Raw genomic sequence first — 23,036 nt, 5'->3', positions numbered from 1 at the left:
TCAAGACATGTAATTATTACATGTCTTGAGGCCTGCTGCGGGTAAGTCGGACTTCGCTATTTTCGGCTGCCATAAGCCCCTTTGCTTGTTTGGCGAAATTGCTAGAACTTTCGCCACGACAGTAGAATTTGACATGCTTTCACTGATGTCTCGCAGCTGACCTGACATGTTCTGGATTTTGGCCGCGTGTTGAATTACAGTGTTGAATTTCCGGATTGCCTATACTCATCCGGTACTAAAGAAATTTTTAAACAAGTCCTTAGTTTTTGTTTCAGATTTTTGTTAAGGAATAGGACTCAGCTTATCAAACGCAGCTTTAACGCTTATCCACGTCAACATGCTTAGAAATTGGGGTTCTTTCAGCAACGAAGATGTTAAGAAGTTCAAGCGCCGTGAAGATCCGCTGCTGCTTCCAACATTTTCCTCGCCGCCGGAAGAGAAAATTATTCGTACACTGCGATTCCTTTTTCCACGTTTATTAAAAAGACTGGGTAAACTGGGCCAATAATATGTTAAAGCAAAGCACTCATGATTTACTGCTGCTCCTTACCTTGGAAGGAATACACAACTGTTATTCCCATTCTTGATGTACTGTCGATACGAGAATTCAGTTATCAAACAGCTTGACTTAGTATATCAAATTAAATATGGTGAACTTTGTAACAGTACTGTGTATTTCTAAATACCGAGAGTACTTACTGACCAGACCTCGATCTACTACTGTTTTAGATATTTGCTGCTTATGTTTCTTGGATACCTAATCGCCATCTATTGCGCATGTGTCAGCAATCTAAGCTAAGACTTTCAAAATGAAACCAGAATTCTAATTTGGTTATTTTATTTGTGCTTCCCTGAAATCTTTAGTTACAGGATAGGTCTAAGACTGACGTTACCTATGGTATCTACGCCTGTGAAAACATTACCCACAGTACTTAAGCCCGCGTAAACGTTTCGTACGGTGTTTAATCTCTAACTGACTTAATTTGCGGTATTTACGCCTGCAAAGACGTTACCTGCAGTAATTTCGTCTGCGCATACATTGGCTACAGTACTCCCCCTACGCAGACGTTACCTACGCCTGCGAAGATGTTACCTACGGTATCTAATACCACTGAAACGTTATTTACGGCACTTATACATGCGCTGACGTTACATAAGTTACTTGAACATCTGAAAACGTAACTTATGAAATATTCGACTACGCAATCGTTACCAACGGTTTCAGCACCTGCGATACAATTCCGCAAGTCTACTGCACGTTATATATATGGTGCTGGACCATAGCGCCACATATGTGTAGCGGGATTAAGTGTCAAAACAAAGCGAGATTGGAGAGTTCAAATTTATAAACCCAGATTGGAGAGTTTATCATGAAGGTGCAGATATATCCATGGCGTAGCCATACATTACGTATAGGTACCCACTATATAGCCGTAAATACCGTGGGTGACCAGTGCGTAGCCCAAAGTATTGTAGGTAGAAAATGCGCAACTGTAAGTTAAGCATACCAACTGTGTAGTCATAATGTCAGTACTGTAGATCCTAACTTTAGCCAAACTTAGCAAATTAAAGGTATTTACAAAGATCAAAGTACACAATAGGTAAGTACAAAATGGTACTTATTTACTCTAGGAACGGCAGGCTACTACAATATTTTGAAAATGACAAAATATAAGTAAATAATAGCAATTTATTCACAGGAACCTGTAAGTGAATCGGGTACCTACCTACCTAAGTATGACATTTAAAAACTAAAATTGGAAGAGATCAGTCTCAGGACGTTTTTATACAAAAACGAAACATGAACAAAAAGAGAGAAATCAGGGATTGAAAAATAAATCTCAAATATAAAATAGAGTTCCAATTCCAAGTCATCCTTAACAAACTATGAACGCACGAATTAATATTTCAGTGAATAACATCAGTATATGTCTAGGTACATTATAATCACGTGTGTACCTAGGCAAGACTTTTTCCAACTAGATTTTAAAGAGATCAGTCTTAAAACATTTTCAAGCAGCAACATAAATATCTATTATTAACTCCAAAAAAGAAATATCACTTTAAAAATATATGCAACAAGCAAGTCAAAAGTAAGTACGAACGCAAAGTAACTCAGGAAATGTAATAGACTTCCTAACTAATGAGCGTTCAAAAAACAAACAATGAACTCGAAATAACATATGAATTACCATATCAATAGACAACATTATCACCTTCTTACTAAATAATAACTGCGCAAAACGAAAAATATAGAGGTATTAAAAAAAAGACGTACATTTTAGGAAATGATCATTTTTCAAATTGGTATGAGACCCTTTTTCCCTTGATATGAAAAGTTGGATCTGGCAGTCTGCTTATAATACCATTTACTAAGATGGTACATATACATACTTATCATTAAGAATAAAAAATGTATTTTTTGTGCAATTTTTTAAAAATGTAACATCAACCCCCTTTTTTGAATTGACGTCACTATCACAGATAGCTTCGAAGGCTTCAAATTTCTTGGTGTTCCCTTATTCATTTTTACCTCCACAAAAGTACCTTTGGTGATATTGAAGGTGCCTGGCAGTTTATCCTTGAAAGGATTTTCTCAGCAGCCAACTCACCGAACCCTGAAACTTCCTCTTCAGCTAACGAAAAATTTCCGATGAACCCTGATTCCTCACCCTCAGCAACTTGATCAACCTTATCAATTTTCCCGTCTTGAGAAGACGAATACACATCCCTGACTCGAAGCATCAACGGTCTCAATGCTATGTCTTTTAGGTGGTAGCGCTTGCAGACTGAAACAGGAGGGCATTCAAAGCAACTTAGAGGACGACAAGGCATCATGTTTGCCGATAAAGCAATTTGGTACACTTTAATAATCCCTGGGATAGTGGGTATCTTATCAGGCTTTACAGCTCTTGTCATTTTTTCGATGGTTTCGCCAGGGATTTCCAGGAGCACAATCTCTCCGTCGTTTATAAGACGAATTATGTCACTTGCACATGTCATGTCCTTCTGCCTGGCAACATCCTCGTCAGCTCTTCTTTTTATTGTGCCACGAAAACCATCCACGGGACCCTTCCGGTGTCCGGCAAGGGCCCCGTGGATGGTCAGGGTTCCCGGTCGCTTCTTGCACCAGCGGAAAGTAGTGAATTACCTTTGACCTAATCAGTTCGACGTTGATTTTGTTTTTATATTTAGCAGTTGGGCTGTCTGAGAAGAAATGAAGAGCTGCAGTCCTAGGCAAAAATCTTTTGATTATCGCTCCAAAATCGGATCTACGTGTGCCCATATTGCATGAGCTTGGTGGTCGAGGTTGTCTGAAATGGTACAAAGGACCTGTGCTTGAGGAAACCATCGGCATATCTTCGGTATTTCACCACCTTATGCAGTGAAACTTGTCTCTTCGAAGCCCCAAAGTGATTTGCTTGTATCTCTTCGGCGTATGTGCAATAGTAGCTCTCGGAGAAACCTACTCTGAACATAAGCTCATTTTTATTAAATTAGGTCGTTTTGGTCTTTATTTGATGCGCTTGGTGATGCCAATTTAAAACGTGTTTTTTCATGTCAGAAAGTTGGGTGTTAAATTTTTCCATCACCTCTGATACAGCGGCCTGTACTATAAACTAAAGAAGTAAGTGAAAACGTCATTGCTGATACCTAAATTCAGAACTTGTCACGTGACAGCACTGACCGTGACAGGACTGACTTTTCCGCCTTTCACTGCAAGGTAGGCAGCCATCTCACTCGTTAAAATCCTTTCTGAGATCCAGATCCTATTCATACAGCAACGAAGTATTATCTCCCCATCATTTTATAATCAATTTTATTAGTAAATATTGGAAACAGAAAGTGACAGGACTGGCAGGAAATAAAGGTACGCAACGATTTCGCACTCATTATCACTTAATTTTTCGCAAAAATAAAATAAGATACTCACCGATGACTTTCCTTCAAAGTAACTCGAGGCCCACTGAAGCGAGACGATGCTCGCCCAATTCAATTACCTGGGGACAAGACTTCTGAGTTTAATTAAAATAAATAAAAAAACAAAGACATCCTTCTCTCCTGTAGAGTTCGGGAGAGGGATACTGTAGCATATTATTGGCCTATTAGAAAGGTTGAAAAGTTCAGTGGTTATAGTAAATATCCATGCATTAGGTTCACTTTTCACCCCTTAGAACACGTGACAGGACTGACGATCGGGTCATATTTCATGGAATAAATAGAAAACATTTTTATCAGCGAAAAAAGACAAGTGAGGGCTAAATAAAGTATCATTAGAACAACAGTGGACAAAAAAATTTTTTTAATTTAAGCAATATGCACATATTAATGGCTCAGGGACACGATTTCTCCGATGTCTTGCAAAATGGCCATAATATCAAGGTCAATCATTCAGTAAATCACAGTTTGGATTGAAGGCTACTCCGCAATTCTCTTCGAAGTATTTTACCCGTTGCATTCTTGGGAATTTTGTTTACAAACCTCACTCCACCTCTAAGTTTTTTTGTTGGTGATACTCTTTCTAAAAAAATGCGTCAAAAGTTTTTTAATAAGAAAATAATATTAATATTATAATAAAATGTAATGGAGGATTGGGATATGATAAACGCACATAATACATTTTGCCTGAGAGAAGGGATTTATAGACTTAGTGTCATTGGTCAAATACGATACTCAGGTCTAGATTCAACCTCCGATAGTGTAGAAACCAAGTTTCGTAAGTATGTTTGATACTTTATGTTACTGAATGATTCTCACCATTAACATAATTAACAACTTCGTCAGTCGTCAATTTTGAATCAGACTTTTTTACCACAAAAGCGAGTGGCAATTCGCCTGCATTCTCATCTGGTAATCCGACAACTGCAGTATCTGTTACTGATGGATGTGTCATTAAAATCGCTTCCAATTCAGCAGGAGCTACTTGATAACCCTTGTATTTGATAAGTTCCTTGATTCTGTCAACAATATAAAAATATCCATCTTCATCGTAATACCCTACGTCTCCAGAATGTAACCAGCCATCTTTATCTATCACAGATTTGGTGGAGTCTGGAGCATCACAGTAACCCTTCATAATATTTGCACCTTTAAAGCAGAGTTCCCCCTCACAATATGGTCCCAAAGCCTCCTTAGAACTCCCATCTTCAATTGAAATGACTTTAGCTGAAATAATAAATTTTAGGTAAATGTCTAGATTACCGCTTTACATAAATAATTAATAGTAAATTTTACAATAATCGGAATACAGCGTCGATTATCAACGAGCACGAAGATTCTCTCGCGACCGTAATGAACGTGGCAAATCATGGGAGTTGGTAATCGACGCATCCCGCTTGTTGCACGATGCTTTCCGCATTCACGGCAAGCCGGAACGAGCGACTACACTTATTCAGAAGAATCTAGAGTTGTGGTGCGCACTTACTGGGAGAAGTTTTTGCAAAATGGGATCAGGAATAAACTTCTATGGAGGGAGAACAAATCACTGAAAGCGCCATTCTCTTATAGGCCAATCTGCTTCACAGATATACTATGAAGCAATTGCTTCGATGTATTACTAGTCACAGTAAACACGGTCACAAAAAAGAGAAGAGAATGCTGTTTGAATAAAAGACATAGGAAGGCCAAGAGTAAAAATGGTCAAGAGTAAAATGCTGTTCATCACGGAGACAGGCAAGCAGGAATCAAGTTTAGCTTGGACTATCGTTTAGAAAATATGCGTGGGTATATAAATATAAATAAATATATATATATATATATATATATATTTATTTTTGGGAATGAAGCACACGGGTATTTTCTACAACGACTAGTTAACCATAAAGTTTCTTGAGTACAGTGAGCGGAAGATTCCTTGTTGCAGGGAACTTTATGAACTACAAAGCTTATAATTAGAGTTCCATAAAAACTGACAATAGGTAAATAGCTTTGTTAAATATTATGGCAAAGCTTAATTTGGTGATTCTCAATAAGAAAAAAAACTTTTATCTCAAAGCGAGGAATCACAAGATCATTCATTGATGCAAATAAGGCTATACGAAACACTGCAGTTGGGACAGTGATGGACGCATAAATCAGCTGGATTTGCAGAAAATGTTATTTATCTCATAATATTGGTCTGCAACTAAACTATCTTACTACTATAGAAGTAAAGGATATAGTGCTAAAGCAGTTTCAGGGTTGTGTTACGATTTAAATTTCAAGGTGATATCTCAGTAAATGCTTATTATAAAGTCATTTTTAATTAAATGTTTTTAATTAAATGTTAAATTAAATGTTTTAATTAAAATGTCATTTTTTATTAGTAATTTCCTGTATATACCGTTGTATACCTGATATTCCCGGTTCCAAAATCCCAATGCTTCCAATTTTATTGCGCTTTGCATTCTGGCTAATAACAGCAAACGATGTCTCAGTCAGTCCATAACTATGGTTGATATGATCAAGATTAAATCGTGAAATCATGGCTTTTTCCATTTCCAGTGAAAGTTTTGCTCCACCACATCTACTTGTATAAAAATGTATATATATTATTGTACATGTATAAGAAATGTAATACAACAATCTGAATTTCAAAAACAATGTAGTTTGACTTTCAGCTCTAAGCAAAAGAATAATTTTCTGGTTAAAAGTTAACCTATGATTATAAAATTACTTCAAGCTACTCATTTTGCTAAAATCCATGTGCTCTACGCTCGTAACATTGAATTTAGATAAGTTAAGTAATCTATGACATCAAGATTGATATCCTAGGATTCCCATCAAGCTTTAACTTATAGTAGTCTTCCATAGCCCGGTCATATGCAGTATAACCCCTATTAAGAATTTTGAATAATTTTTGAAATTATTTCTATTTATTTGATGAATTATACAAGCCGAATTGAATGCCTGAATGTCTCTTATTAATTTAAACGAAACTATCAAAAGTTATTTAAAAAAGAGGTACTTTTTTCATTAAAATTTCAATAAATTTTAGTGTGCCGTTACATTTTAGTTTCCATTTAACTTAATTTAATACATTTCACCTGATTAAGTAGAGTGAGGAGATACGAAGTAACATTTCATATGGGAAGAGTAATTAAATAATGTGATTCTTGAATTATTGCAATTATATTAATTAGGAAAATACTTTTTAAAACAAAAACGATAATTTTCAATTATAATAAATTAGAAAATCTGGACATGTTTCTTGCACTTGAATTTACTAGCGTGGGCTATGCGGACCATTCTTATTCAATATTTCATTGTAAATTTTGATTCAGGCTGATCAGATTTATAATGTTCTTACATTTTTTTAATAAACAAATGAAATGGGTGATTAGTTACTAAGTATGATTATATATTATAGATTTCATCATAAAGTTGAATTTATTGTGAGGGACGCAATAAACGCTAACCTTTTTATAACACTCGAAGACCACTTTGAACAGGTTTGTTTATCCTAAGAATTCAACAGATGTCGTTTATTCTTTACTTATTCTATGCTCATATGAATTTTCTTAAATCAGCTCACATGTAGTGGAATCGCGGTCAATTACACCTATGGCCATGTCTTACAGCAGCCGGAATGGATGGCCATAGGGAGCGATGTAATGACAGTGATAAAACGGTAAACCTTCATGTGCCCTAAGGACATACATCAACCGAAGAATGACAGCTCTCTACATCCATCTCGCAAGTGCCTCGGAATTTTTCTGGTACATGTGTATGGCTTTGAGGTTACGAGCCAGTGATGGGTTCGTACCTCCATAAGCACTCAACACCGGACAATCATTTTAAGCAAATACTCTGGATACAGTAACCGCAGCTCCCTTGTAAGGTAAGGATACCGTTCCTCTTTTTCCTTCTCCTTGACTGCGATATTGTTATAACCTAGAGCCGAAAATTCAATCACGAACATAGTTTCCCTACGAAAGATTTCTAGAGAATGTCTCGTAAATTCGATTCAATACTTAGCATTTACATATTTTCGCCTTCAGATTCGCTTCAATAGCATTGACAAACATTCTGTTTTGCATTTAATCGTATTTTACAGCATTGAAACGTATTAGAACCCTCGCATTAAATAGAATTGAACGCAAAATCTCTTACTTCACATTCAGACGTATTCAAGATTCAGACGTTATATGCGAACTCACGCATTGAAAGGTATTGTCTTCTCTGGCAATTGGAAGTTGTCGCAGAGCATATTTCCAGAAAACAACTCGTGGATGTGAAGCAATACTTTTTAATCTGACTTTTTTTTTGCAGTGTCATTTCTCGAAGTCTCTAGTTCTCAACAAATGACTCTTTCTCCCAAGGAGCTTTCTACCGAGTAGGGTATCTGCCAACACCGCAACAGCGATCAAGATTGTGGTACAGCACTTTTATAGTTGCATTTTGTCTGTGTACATAATTCGTTTCCGCGTGAGCCGGTCACTAGTATGTGTCATAGGTTTTCAGAAACTACATGAGGTTCTCTGCATCTTGGCACGCGAAAAGGAAACTATTTTTGTCTGAATTAAGTCTGGATGATTTGAAGAAATTAAATGTTAGCTCCGTCGAAAACGAATGATATTTTACATGTCTGTAAAAGTTTCGTGCATTTTCTTACAGAGCAGTTGTTAGAGGAAATTGTTGACTGCTATTTTCTTTATCTGAGCTCTTATAAGTGAAAAATGTAGCTGCAACAATACACTTCCCTCATGTCTGATGTTGCGATGCAAGCCAATTATCTCGCGATAGAACATTGCCAGGTAGGATCGCTCCCATTTACGACGATGTGAGGTTTATTCACAATATGTGGTTATAAAGACATTGGAGATTTAGAGGTCCACACCCGCCTTTACGGCATGAAATGCATAATGGCGAAACACACAAGTTGATCTGCAAACTCTTCTGGATATGCATGATCTTACGCGTAGTGATGTCTAAGTCGTGAGCTGATTCTTCATCGCAGATATATTGTACAACGCCTAGTGATTGGAAAAACTAATCTGACGGAGAAGGCTTTCGTTCCTGATTTTATATCCTAAATACGGTTTTCAATCACGTTTAGGAATTAGAAGGTCTCTCCAGCTCCAGGATGTCTCATAGCACTTCTATTCATGAGCACGCGGTGTTCGAGAACGCCAGCAAACGATCCCCGCTTTAGATAAATTTTGTCAAGCTTATTGAATCCAAGGTCCGTACAAATTTCTCGCGTATACCACTCGACGATCCTCAGAGCATGCTGAAGCTGCTCTAATCTATAAGCATGTAAAGTACATAAGTGATTCTATGCTCGCGATGCTTAAGCTTGCCGTAGATGTACCCATAAAAATTGCGTAGTGCGAGAGATAGTGGCAGAACTGCAATGTAAAAGAAAAGAGGGCTCATGCTGTCGCTTTGAAAGACGAAACTCTGAAAGGAGAAGATGTTACTTGTTACAGTTGTTTTCTAGATGAAGTAGTAAATTTGGCCTTCGAAAGATCAACTTATAGAATACATAGCGTTGGCGGTCACTTGTCAATTAGCAGGTTCACCAGACATTTTGCTTTTCCTTTTTTGAGGCACACTGTTTGTAAAGCTGTCTTGACACATGTCCAATGGTTCGAACCATCCTGTCGTTCGAAACAGCCGTAAAGAAGCTATAATAGAGCGCGGTTAGAAAAGTTATTGTCCAGCAGGTTTCTTGGGTTGGACAAGTTGTCTTGCTCCGGTACACGAAGAGAAGTTTGGTAGAGCTGCTCACCCAACACGTGCAGTTGGTGCAACAATCACACTGTGAGAAGGGGCCACTTCTTTTTGATAGAAAAGATCCACTGATTCAAGAGGATCATTACCCCAAATTGTTCGAACCGTCTGACCAACAATATAATTCGAGCTGTTCTGCACACGCGACTCAGTTCCGCACTTGCGCAGCTTAGGATAATATGGCACCTACATTTTGGCGCGACTGATCCCCGCAAATTTGGGGTAACTTATGCCCCGAATTTGGAGCAGAATGATTATCGCCGACTTTAATTATGAGGTGTAAATGCGAACCAAATGTTGATGTGTAGAAGAAAACTTTTTCTACCAGAAGTTCGTGATGGCGGCTGGATAATCCTCCTTGGATGTTATAAGGTTTCAGCACAGTTCATTGAATCGAATAATCTTTTCAGTGTCTTCATTTAATGTATATCTAACACATCCAACACATAAAGTTCTATAGATATTCTCACGCTGATCAACAGTCTTGGCTTATTTTTATAATTTCTGACTGTCCACACCTTTATTCAATAAAAAATGTTTGTTTTATTCAAGAAAAAATATTTTACAAACGAACACAACATACTATCGCGCGTCATATCCAACATTTCGAGATCCGCGCGTCAATCGACATTTCTCCTCCAAGTTTTCGTGTATTAAAGTTTGCGCATGAATTTCTGCTAGCGCAAATTAAATTCAAATCGCACGACTGAAAATAATTCGAATCAAAATGCTGTATGTTATACGCTCCAATGTTGGGTTAGCACTCAACAGTCTGAAACTTCCCAATCGTGTTCTTTCTGGGCGCCTAAGGCCGCTACGCGCACAACGCGCTATGTGTTTACACAAAACGCGATTTGAAATTTTCGACTGATAATACTCTGACATAAGAGAGTATAGCATAGACTATAGAATAGGGGTCTCCAAAGGTAGAGCCTTCATTTATGGGCGATGTCAGGCCAATAGGTCGGATCTACTCAGCTTTGACCCAGTGTTTTTAAGAAGGACACCCATATTTTACCTGAGTTTAAGTATCCTTTAAAAGATACTCCTTGCAGAGCAGAAAAAACCTGTAGCCATTAAGGCTTAGGTTCACGAACGATACACTTCCGATTAGGATTTTTTTCAAGGGGTCATGAAGTTTCTCGTAAAAATAAAATTGGTACATTCTGAAAATGGCCAGGTGGTCCTGGATGAGGCCGCACTTGTGGATTGTAGAGACACCTGGCATACAGACACCGAATTTGTGCCTAACATTTGTATTTGTATTTATTAAAGAAAGTTCCTAGGGCTAAATAGTCTTCTGAGGAACAGGATAATACAAGGTAATTTCAAATGTGTACAAGCACTGATCGGTAGAGTACTTGATTAATCTTATAATTAAGTATGAAAATTAAATAAAATGTATAAATTTATATAGTCAACCTAATAATACGCGTCAAATTAGTCATGAGATTATTTTATATTAATTAAGATTGTGTGATTAATTAGAAGCTCATGTGCATGTATTAAGTAAAAATAAAGAGGGAAAAACTGTGTGAATAAGAAACAAAAATTTACAAAAGTTAAGAAAAAAATAAGGATTTTCGAAGTTGTAATGTTTGAGAATAAAATACGAAAGATTACCAATGAGTAATTTCAAGAGTTGGGTTCGAGGTATTGTACAAATATTTGAAAAAGGATTTTTAAAATGATACAGGGAAGGTGCATTTCTAATATCGTATGGTGATTTATTCCATAACCTTCCATAGCATTAATTGATTTACTTAATTCAAGAAGAAAATGAAACTCAGTTGTTCTAAACAATCAGATTCTTGTATTACACTTTGCTAGTAACGTATATAAAGATGACCCAGAAAAAACGTCAAAGATCTGGTTTTGGAATTATTAAAAATTATTTGTTTGATTTAATCCTAAAAAAGTTAAAATCCAACATGGCCGAAACCTTTCTTAATTCCAAGTTCCTGTGTTTCGGCAACTTTACGGAAATTATTGTTTCCTTAATCGGGAAAATACGAATCATCTTTTCTTTTTTTTGAACAAAAAAATATATTTCTTGTGACGATCGATTAATTAAGGTTCTTCTAATGATTTGGAGTTTCACAAGATCCACAATATGTCTACAAAAATGAATTGTACAGTGTGATTTTTTAACCACACAACCTAAAGGAGATTTTACCGGCCTCGAACAGAACTTTTTTCGGAAAATGTTCTTGTTAGAGTTTTTTTTGCAATTGAAAATTGAGTATTTGACAAGTATCTACTTTTTGAATTTATTAATTTATTATTTTAAACTCTGCGTCAGCCATCACTCACTAACAAAAACTTCTTTACCAGATTTTTGTCTTTATTGAAACTAGACCGGATGACTGCAGCCAGGCATACACAGCAGCCAGTGTGTTGCATTTTACAGGCACAAAGAGATACATTTTCAATTACAATAAAAATAATAAGAACGGTTTCTGAAAAAAGCTTTATGTCGAGGAGGCTGTAATTTTCTATAGATTATGTAGTAAAAATATTACATTAAAACATTTATCCTTTTAGGCATATTATGGATCTTGCTAAACCCCAACAACAATTTCATGTAGATACATAATGCAAAATTTCGAAATTAAGATTTTTAACAAATACCTATTTTTTCTGAGTCATCTAATAAAAAGAATATTTTCCCACATACATATTTCATTAAATATACTCACATTACTTTCAATATGCTCGATAAATCATATTCCTCTATCAAAGGACTTTTTACGAAAAATACTATGAGTGTTGGCACCAATGTTAATATATTAATCTTGTATTTCTCAATTGCTGCTAAGAATTTCCTTTCTTCAAATCGATCAAATGTAACCATTTTTAGGCCTAGATGAAGAGAAACTAGAAATAGAGCAGAAAATCCATAACCATGGAAAAATGGCATTATGCCAGAGATTGTAAGGCTCATATCGTCGGGTAATATGGATGTATCAGTGAACTCAACCAATCGTTCGGCCAAATGTAAAAGATTCATATCAGTAAGCATAACTCCTTTAGGCATACCTAATGTCCCACTCGAATAAAGAATAACCGCCACGTGATTTTCAATGTCAACTCGAGGAAGTTGTAGGTTGTCTGACTCAAAGTCTGGAACTTTGTTTATGATATCAGGAACATTAGGAATTTCTGATTGGGAAACATCGGTATAGAGCAAAATCAGCTTTGGAGACCATGGCAATTCACTGGCAATTTTTCGCAATTTTGATGCAACTGTAGGTGATACAAAAATATACTTTGGCTTTGAGATCGATAATATGTGAACAAATTCTGTTTCTGTATATAATGGATTTGCAGGACACAATGTAATTCCGAGCAGAAAACTTGAAAACGATGCTGTACAAAAATTGAAATTATTTTCGCTACATATAGCAATTCGGTCGTTTGTTGTTAGACCTAATTTTTGTAAGTAAACTGACAATTTACGACTATCGTTTATAATTTTCTCAAATGATACTTCTTCGCCAGTATCTGCATTGACCTGAAAGAAAAATTATGTGAATAATTACAGCCGCGAAAAATGGAGCTATTCAAATGTTATAAAAAAATTAAGGATTTAAACATTTTTAATTCAAAAGAAGACCTTTTCCTTCATTTTTATCTTTGTCATACCCGCCGTTTTGCTTTGCGAATTTTTCTGTTAGTAATATGAGTGGACAAATAAATCCTGAAATTATCTAAAAGATTCATTGTTGCCTCGTCTTCAAAATCATTTGACAAAATTACTCTCATTTTTAGCCCGCTACGCTAGACGAGCCCCTTAATAAATTTAATTTTATTAGATTAAATATGTACGTAGCTCTTTAGAATTCATATTTAGCATATTACGCCGGACATTAATTTTTAAACTTGTTAGAAATAATTTTGGATTGATTGAAATTCAACACAAATGCTCTGAAATTCTTTAGCATTCTTTAGACTAACATGTGCCAAAAGGTAAAATAGAAATCAGGCATATTTGCCGGAAGGCAATACTCGACTTATTATCAGTGTTGCCGCAATGGGACCAGGCAATGTTCCGGCGCACTCTAGCGGTGAAACGAATTATACCCGGACAAATTCGAAAATTTCCCAGAAATGTTATACCTGTCAAATAAACTGAAATTGAAAAACAACATATTTTACAATGTTACAAAACATAGTTTCCAACCACTTTTACATATAATTTTCGCTTATTTACTATGTAAAATCTTTCTAAATCGCAATAGAGATTTGGGTTTACACTTTTTGAACGAATTAATATTATTTACTAAAGAGTAAATAACAATTCTCACTAAAATGTAATTGCATACTGCCTCTACTAACGGCCTTAATTCTAAATTTTAGAGTTCTTTAAGTTCTTAAAGTTGTTAAAAGAAAAGCCACAAAATAATCGTTTTTTTTTAAACTTAGGATATCAAAAAATGAAAATTTGGGTCCTTTTTTCTTAACTTTTCATAACTTTTATTTTATTTATTCTTTATTATTTTTTTTTATTATATTTTATTTTATTTTTTTTAACAGCGCTGGCTATCTTTAGGATGCACAATTATGCCTGATTAGCATTCCATGTAATATATGCTTTAAGTCTAGTATCAACCATTTATCTCAACTTTGGCATGTAGAATGCAACTTCCCATTGCTGAATACGCAGAGCACCCCTACTAACACCGGGCTGGGCTAACATTCTATATGCAAAACTCAGCCTAGAGCAGAACTAAAAGAAACTTACAAATGAAAAATTCTCATTATGATTGGTTATTACTTTCTGAAACATTCAACTGATTTTAATAAACATAATTCAAATGTATTCTTCCGATCCATTCCGGAATTTGGCGATTTCCCGAAATATACCCGGCAGTATCGAAATTACCCAGAAACCGGGAAATTTCTCGGTCAATGGTACTACTGCTTATTATAACTTCTACAAACGTATTACTGGAAAATTTTACTGCACACTTGCATTTGCAATTTTATGTTAACAATACCAATAGATTTAGCTTCACCCGGGCATCAGTAGAGGTAGTACCAAACGCCTACAGTTAACACTTTAAACTAAATAGATCAATAGATTTCTCTGTAGCCGTACGCAAAGATGAAAAATTCAATTGTAAATTGTGCATTTTTTGAAAAATCAAATTTTGTTCCCTAATTTTAGGATAGTTCCCTAATAGTGTCCTAATTTTAAAAAATTAGGGAACTCGTATATCATCAAAAGTTGCGCGATTTTTCGTGTTAACATCCCTCGCTCCATGCCACGCGACGTACGATACATGAATCGCACTGCGCGCGGCAGCGTGTCTTGCCCGTTAATATCTTACACGTCTTAAGTGCATGCTCTTCGTGACCACGTGACCAAACTATTCCCTGATTTGAGTATTTTTTTTGGTGTTCATTGTGTTCACACAGATTGAGATATCGTGTTTAAAATTTGACAGATTAAATAAAAAGCACTAAAGAACGTTTGTACACATCGATATGTTTATAGTTTTAAAGAAAGTTTATTTATAAATCGATGAAATAGGATATTACCATTCGAGTTATAGCACTTTGGACTAAATCGTCTAACCCTTAAAAAAATTAATGTAAGCAATAAAGTTTGCACATTCGTTGCAAATCAACGAATAAGTATCTGCATACACGTAACCTATCAATATTTTTGGGGCATTTTTAGCGATTTCTAGCGGAGAGAAAAAGAAACTTTAAATGTCGATAAAGTCGAGATCACGTGACTAAGTTCATTCATAAAATTTTTGTGTGGAGAATGAAATGATTTTTATATTTTTCGGTCCACACGGATTGAGATATCGTGTTCAGGATTTAGGAAGTTATACCGAAAGGACTAAGGAACGTTTGTATATATCAAAATGTTTATAATTACGAAGAAAGTTTTCTAGTGAAATACTATAGAAATAGGAAAAAAATTTTAACGTCGATGAAGTAGATGCCTCGATTTAAAAAAATCGAGGAACATCTTAGAATGTGATACTCGAAAATCCGTCCAAGTCCCAACTTGAGAAATGTTCATCTTCAGAAAATAATTAAAATTTTCTAATGGATATATATTTTTGTGGATTTTTTGTACTGGTGTGAAACAATTCTAAGTTATACCAAAGTAATAATAATATAATTTCGCCCGACGGCGAAAGACAAGACGATCCCGACGCAGAGCTACGCCGGTTAGTTCACTGTTGATAATGTTTCCAATTTGAATTTTATCTTTTATTTTTAGGACCAAAAAAATGAAAATCATGTTACACAAAAATGTCATGAACGAACGTCACTTGATCACGACTTTATTGACGTTAAAAGTTTCTTTTTTTCTCCGCTAGAAATCGCTGAAAAGGCCCAAAAAATAATGATAGGTTACGTGTGTGCAGATACTTATTTGTTGATTTGCAACGAATGTGCAAATTTTATTGCTTATGTTAATCTTTTTCAAGGTTTAGACTATTTAGTATAAAATTGGTGTCAGTGCTCAATATGAGCGAATTAAAAAATTTAAAATGCATTAAATCAAAAATGATCTGCAAAGTGCTATAACTCGAATGGTAATATCCTACTCCATCAATTTATATATAAACTTTCCTTAAAATTAACAATATATTGATGTATACGAAAGTTTTTTAGTTCTTTTTATTTTATCTGTCAAAGTTTAAACACGACAACTCAATCCGTGTGGACACAGTGAGCACCAAAAAAAATGTTCATAACCGGGGACTAGTTTGGTCACGTGATCACCAAAGATCATGCCCTTAATATGAATTCCGTACGTCGCGCGGCATTGAGCGCGGAACGTCAACACGAAAACACGCACAACTTTTGATGATATGCGAGTTCCCTAATTTTTTTCCAAAATCTTCGCAATTAAACGAGTTATCGTAATAAGTCAAGTAAAACATTGAAACCAATTGAGAAGTTGAAACGAATTTTGTTTGTTTATAAAAATTGTTCCTAATTTCATCAATATTTATGCAACAATGGTCAAATGATTTTTATTTTATAGAATGGACATTTTTAACGCAACACGCAAAAAATTATGGCGACAGTTTGTACCGATCGGGAGAAAAAAATTAATTACGAGAACAATGCTAAAAAATTTCAATAACAATAACGACTCTAAAAATGAAAATTATGCAAAAATGTTTCGGGTCCATTTTATTTATGTAAAATTCTAGCTTATCATGCATTCCCGAAGAAAAATCACAACCCATACAAAAAAAGTGGTCTACTTGAAAAAATTTTGACACAAATGGAAGGAAATTAAAAGTTAGGTAATTATTATTATTATACGTTACCTGCTTATAAACACCTATTTAACCTAAATAACACCCGATATCATTTTGATAGGTGATTGCAAGTTTGTAGCAGACACTTCACGTTGCTCTGGATCAGAAAAAACAGTCTCTAAATGATGCTTTCCCCCTAGATTCTCATCATGAATCTGGGTGGCTCAGATTTGTTGCAACTCAATTGAATATCGATTTTGATGTACTTTGGAGGATCGGCGATTTTCTGTGCTTTTAAAATGAGCCACTGGACAGAAAAACGCTGGTGTTGAATTTTGATTCAGATCAAATTTCATTGGACTCCCAATGAGCATTTCAGATAATTTTCAGTTTCAAATTTATTCCTCTAAACGTAGTTGCACATCTAGGCATCTAGGGAAATGTAACATTTTGAGACTGAATTTTGGCTCATGTCGAGAAAATTAAATTCTTCTTGAAATTTGATTAAAAATGCTACAATATTAATCGTTTTGTGAATTCAAAAATAATGTGGAAACTGTCAAAAATTTGAAAAATAGTGTCATACAATTTTTTAACTATTAAAATTATGTGTAGCCTGAAATTAAAAAGTGTAAAAGGAAAAATTAACTTTATTTTTTAACAAAAATTTCCAGTTTTTAAGCTTATATTTTAAAACTAATCAAAATGAACTTTAATGTTTATTGAAAATGTTATTATTTAGTCGACAAATGATCAAAATTCTATTTAATTATTCCCATCCTTTCCCGCTTGTTCCCATAAATGGAAACTAAGCTACTAGAGCCCAATAACAAAATCAAATTATTTTGGATATGAAATTTCATTATTTGCGATTAAAAAGTTTGCTTTTAAATTTTTGGTTGACTCTTTATTTTTTGGTTAAAAATTTCATTATTTGGTTTAAAATTTAATTATTTTGTTGAATATTTTTCAATTTTCTTCAAAAGTCATTCTTCTTGGTTGAAATTTCGAATTTTCGATTCTAAAAATCTGCGGTGAAATGCACGTTGCAAGGTCTCCAATGCTTTGCCACTCTTGCTCTAGTCAAATTCATTGCAGGACACCAGGACTCTATTCTGTTCTCATATTTTATTGGGTACCTAGCGAAATAATAAAATAAAAATGCAATCGACAATATTTCTATAATATAAAAAATAACCATTTGTATTACATAGGTACAATAATACTTTATATTTTGAGGTTTTGTTTTAACATTTTTTATTGTACTATATTCAATAACTTTATTTACGTATGAAAACGTATCCCCATATAAACGTCTTTACAACGCCCACAAACTGCGCAGGCTAACGCCATTTTAAATATTTAGTTACAATAAATTATGATTAAAAAAATTATAAATAAATCAATTCTGAAAATTACAATGAGCGTCACATTATTGGGGCACTTACGAAACAAATCACGGTCTTGTGCTGCACCAAACTTCACCTAACGAAAATATTTTCGACCAATCAGCTTTATCTGGAAAGAGATACGCATACGTTTTATTAGAGCTCTAAATAGGAAGGAACTATGGTCCGCCATGTTTATTCCATCAGCTGGGAAAATGGGTTATCGAGTACACCTAATGCAGGTACAAAAAGATAAATACTGATTATTATTCTTGATAATCCTTTGTGTTATTACGAAATGTATATTGTGCTCCGCTGCGAGACAGCACGAGCTGTGCACCACACGTATGATGCAACTGCATCGTCGAAGGAAGACAATTTCGCGACATCGTGTGCACGTTTTAACTCCTATTCTTTGGCGTTTAATCTTTGCCATGTGTGTAGGAAGGTAGTACATGTACCAGGGGTGTTAGTTGAAGTTTGCCGATTTTACTCATAGATGTCGCTAGAGATATGTATACATTTCTATGATTTGGCATCTATGTCATATTTTTCTATGGACAATACCCTTCAAAAATACACAATTCCACTCTGCCAAAATAATAGCATCATAGTTGTTTACCTCAGTGAATATGTCGAGTTTCGTTCGAGGTAAATTGCATTTGCGGCATTCGTTGCTTTTCTTATTTCATCAAAAGAAAAAAGTAGTTGAAGCTCATCGATTGCTGGTAAAAACTTATGGTGAATATGCTGCAGTGATTAGAACATGTGAGACATGGTTTCTTCAATTTAAAAGTGGAGATTTCGATTTAACAGACAATGAACATCCTGGTCCAGCGAAAAAGTTCGAAGACGAGGAATTGTAGGCGTTATTAAATGAAGACCCAACCCAATCGCAACAACAATTGGCATAAACACTAAATGTGACCAGAGGAGCAATTTTCGAACGTTTAAAAGCCATGGGGAAAATCCAAAAGTATGGGAAATGGGTACAACGCCAACTGAACGATAGACAAATGGAAAATCGAAAAACCATTTGTGAAATGCTGCTTGAACGGTTCGAAAGAAAATCTTTTCTGCATCGAATTGTCACGGGGGACGAAAAATGGGTTTATTTTGAGAAACCGAAGCGCAAAAAATCATGGCTTTCACCTGGTGAGGTCGGCCCATCGACTTCAAGGCCAAATCGCTTTGGCCGTAAGACAATGCTCTATGTTTGGTGGGACCAGTGTGGTGTGGTGTACTTCGAGTTATTAAAACTTGGTGAGACGGTGAATACGGATCGCTAACGATAACAAATTATCAATTTGAATCATGCGTTGATCGAAAAACGGCCGGAATTGGCCCGAATATGTGACAAAGTTATCCTACAACATGACACATTAGGCACATTAAGAACACATTAAAAGCATTGAATTGGGAAATATTATAGCACCCGCCGTACTCTCTAGACCTCGCCCCGTCCGACTGTCACTTTTTCGCATCGATGGGACACTCGCTCGCAGAGCAGCGCTTCGCCAATTCTGAAGAAGTCGAAAAATGGCTCGTCGAATGGTTTGCCTCGAAAGAGAAAAACTTTTTTTGGAATGGTATCCATGATTTGCTTGAAAGATGGGCAAGATGTGTAGAATCCAATGTTCTATACTTTGAATAAAATTTTTTTTAGATTCCCTTGAGGATTAAGTGTTTTCTTTATTGAAAAAACCGGCAAATTTCAACTAACACCCCTGTATGTAGATCTTCTAAAGAACAATTAATTTTTATTTCTTGTCAAATTTTTCTCAAAAGAAAGAAGTTAGAATAAGGTGATAAAGCATTTTGTTTTCTCTGCTAATAAAAAATCATCAAATAAGTAAAAAAAATTTTTAAACAATTTTAATTTGTTTAAACATTTGAGAATATTCTTAAAAAGTAAAGTAGAACATGAAAATATTTCGAAAAAAAGCAAAACTTAAATAATGCAAACAAAAAAATTGTTTAAACATTCAGAAGTATTCATAATAAACCAATTAGTACTTAAACATATTAAAATTTGTGTTAAATCAATAGGAAACTTCATGGTATTTGCGCTACTCCTAAATATTAACTGATTTTGCTCACATTTGAACATTTTTTTGGGCATTCGAATAAAATAGGGAGGTGAAAGCAGAGAAATTCGAAAGAACCCACCAAATATAAATAAGAACTACCATATGGTGATTACCTTTTCGCTGTTGTTTGAAGTGCACTCGAAACTATCAAATACTTATGAGAATTGTCTGCGTAAAAAAAGTTTCACACTTTGTCCCTTTTGTACACATAATGAAATCTGATTTTTATTACAAGCGCTACTTTCTTCCGAGTATAAAAAATCGTACATTTATACGATTACGTAATAAAATTCAACAGCGAATTGCTGTTTTGTCCTTTGAGACGCTTACCTATTTTCCCAGCCGATAGAATAAACATGGCGGACCATAGTACTCTCCTTTATAGAGCCTTACGTCTTATATGTATTCTCTCTCTAGAGCCCATTGTAGTTCTCCCCAAAGCGTTACCAGTCCATTTCTATATGCCTATGGCTGAACTGCGCTGTCAGCCACCTAAACACCTCTCAAAACAACTATTTGCTTTGCGATATTAGACTAAATAATTGTTAATAAGGAAGCTAATTGGCATAATATTTACCTAATTTTCAACTTTCTTTCATTTAACAGTGCGCACTGATCACTTAGAACAAAATTATAACTTCCTAATGCAACTTCCAAATGCTAGGTTAATCATAGTCGTCGACATTTAAACTAAAGCCGGGATGTATATAATATGTCATGACCGTCTACATATACAATTAGGTATTTTCACTTCAACCACCAGCTAACTTCACTTCGTTGAATGCAGACAATCTAGAGAAAATTTTTTCGAACACCCAGGAATCAATTTTGATGCAGACGGTCACGACTTAGTTTTTACATCCCAGCTTCAGTGGTTTGAACATAGATTTTGGTGTACTTTAGAGGATCGGCGATTTTCTGTGTGTATTCTAGCTGGTTGAAGCAGCCAGAAGAATGTTTCTGATAATCGGTAATATTTACTGGTTCACTCAGTGGAATTCCATCACTGTTTTAATCATTGAGGTTCATTGATTACTCAGTAAGAGTAGTCATCTGATCATACACGTTATCGTGTGTCAGCTGGTTATGTATGACACGTAACATGTATCACATGTGTGCTAACTTTTCTACAATTATCTTGGAAAAACCACAATTTACTATTACAACAATAAATGATGGCCGGGCTGCAATATTAGTATGTGTTAAAAAATTTTGTCAACATAAATTCAATAGTTTTCAGATGTTAAAAAAATGTTTAATTCAGACTATTTTGCGTATACTATTTAAAATGGATTTAGTGATAAGTTTTTGCAAAGATCCTATAGATAATATTGAAAAAGGTGGTGTTGGCTATAAGATCACTAGCAGGATCTGCAAGATGAATTACGTGGGACAGACTGGTAGACTTCTTAATACTAGGATAGAGGAACACAAAAGTGATGTTCGTTTAGAACGCTGTCATAAGAGTGTTCTTACCAGCCATACAAAGAAATTTGTTGATGTTGACCATGAGTTTGACTAGGATAATGTTCAAATTTTGCATAGTGAAAGTAATGAGGGAAAGAGAGAATTCATGGAAATGCTTTATATTTCAAAACAAGAAAAGTTATCTATTAATTTAAAAACCGATTAGGATAAGTTAAACAAAAGTTATGCTAATATGATTAATTACATTTAAAGGGGTTGTTTCACGAATTTTGTTTTTCTTTTACTTTCTGTATTTCTGATGTAATTGTGACAGATATTTATATTGTGTTTACAACAGATTGGCCTACTGACCCTCATTTGATTCTCAGGTATCAAAGAAAGAGTACCTATAGTAATAAAAGTGAATAATTAAAATAAGTGATAAAAATAAAAAAGACGAAAGAAAGAAAAAAAGAATTAAGGGGATGTGGTTGGCTGCATTCTCATTTTTCTTTCCTCTTTTTTATTTTTGTCCGAAAATTTACTTTTTGAAATTGTTTTCAAATTATAATAGGGTTTTTTTGTTTGTTTGTTCATTGTGGTCCAAATTTGGTCGTTGGATTCTTGTTTTTTTTTTTAACAGGAGTTTGCATGAATTTGATTATTGCATGTTAAATGGGATTTTCAATTTAGATCTGAACCTAATTTAAATTTCTTAAATTTTAAATCTTAATGTCTAAAATGATCAACTTTTCGGAAATTACCCTTGATATTTATATAGCCTTCAAGAATGAATACGTTCTACTTTCTTAACGTAAAAGAATGATAGACGTTTGATAAATTTTAAATATAAAACATATAATGCAACAAACAATTTAAAGTTATAAGAAATTAACTTTTTATTATGAAATTAAAAAACGACCCCCCCTCCCCCCCCCAGTGCGGAGCAGCGGTTACCAATGTTGGCCCAAACCTGGATGCCGGAGTTAATTCACAAAATTATAAAAAATCATTGAATTTTTCTTAGGACGCATCTACTTTATCCATTTATCATTATACGACTGCATATCGTCCGAATATAATTTATAATTTCAAGAATTGAAATTTCATTTAAACATTTTGGTTAATTTTAGCGAATACTGCTAGCTAACAATATGACAAAAAAGATATTTAAAAAATAAATATTAGTTGGTTGC

At 34.7% G+C, this 23,036-nt stretch overlaps 1 protein-coding gene across 3 annotated transcripts in view; it reads right to left on the bottom strand.

Moving 5' to 3' along the window:
- Positions 1-4,309: 4,309 nt before the first annotated feature.
- The window catches only part of LOC117173299 (4-coumarate--CoA ligase 1-like), a 22,479-nt gene continuing 3,752 nt past the window's right edge, over positions 4,310-23,036 (bottom strand). For 2 of the 3 annotated variants that reach the window (XM_033361784.1, XM_033361785.1), the window contains 4 exons: positions 12,414-13,228; positions 6,333-6,505; positions 4,759-5,166; positions 4,310-4,522 (listed from right to left, as the gene is read on the bottom strand). In XM_033361784.1, the coding sequence (XP_033217675.1) occupies positions 4,401-4,522; positions 4,759-5,166; positions 6,333-6,505; positions 12,414-13,228 (1,518 nt within the window). In that variant the 3' untranslated portion in view covers positions 4,310-4,400. The remainder of the gene's footprint in view (positions 4,523-4,758; positions 5,167-6,332; positions 6,506-12,413; positions 13,229-23,036) is intronic. The other variant, XM_033361786.1, reaches the window with a different exon arrangement.

This window comes from Belonocnema kinseyi, chromosome 5 (genome assembly GCF_010883055.1).
Source record: "Belonocnema kinseyi isolate 2016_QV_RU_SX_M_011 chromosome 5, B_treatae_v1, whole genome shotgun sequence".
Lineage (NCBI taxonomy): Eukaryota > Metazoa > Arthropoda > Insecta > Hymenoptera > Cynipidae > Belonocnema > Belonocnema kinseyi.
This window is presented reverse-complemented; position numbering and strand designations above follow the sequence as displayed.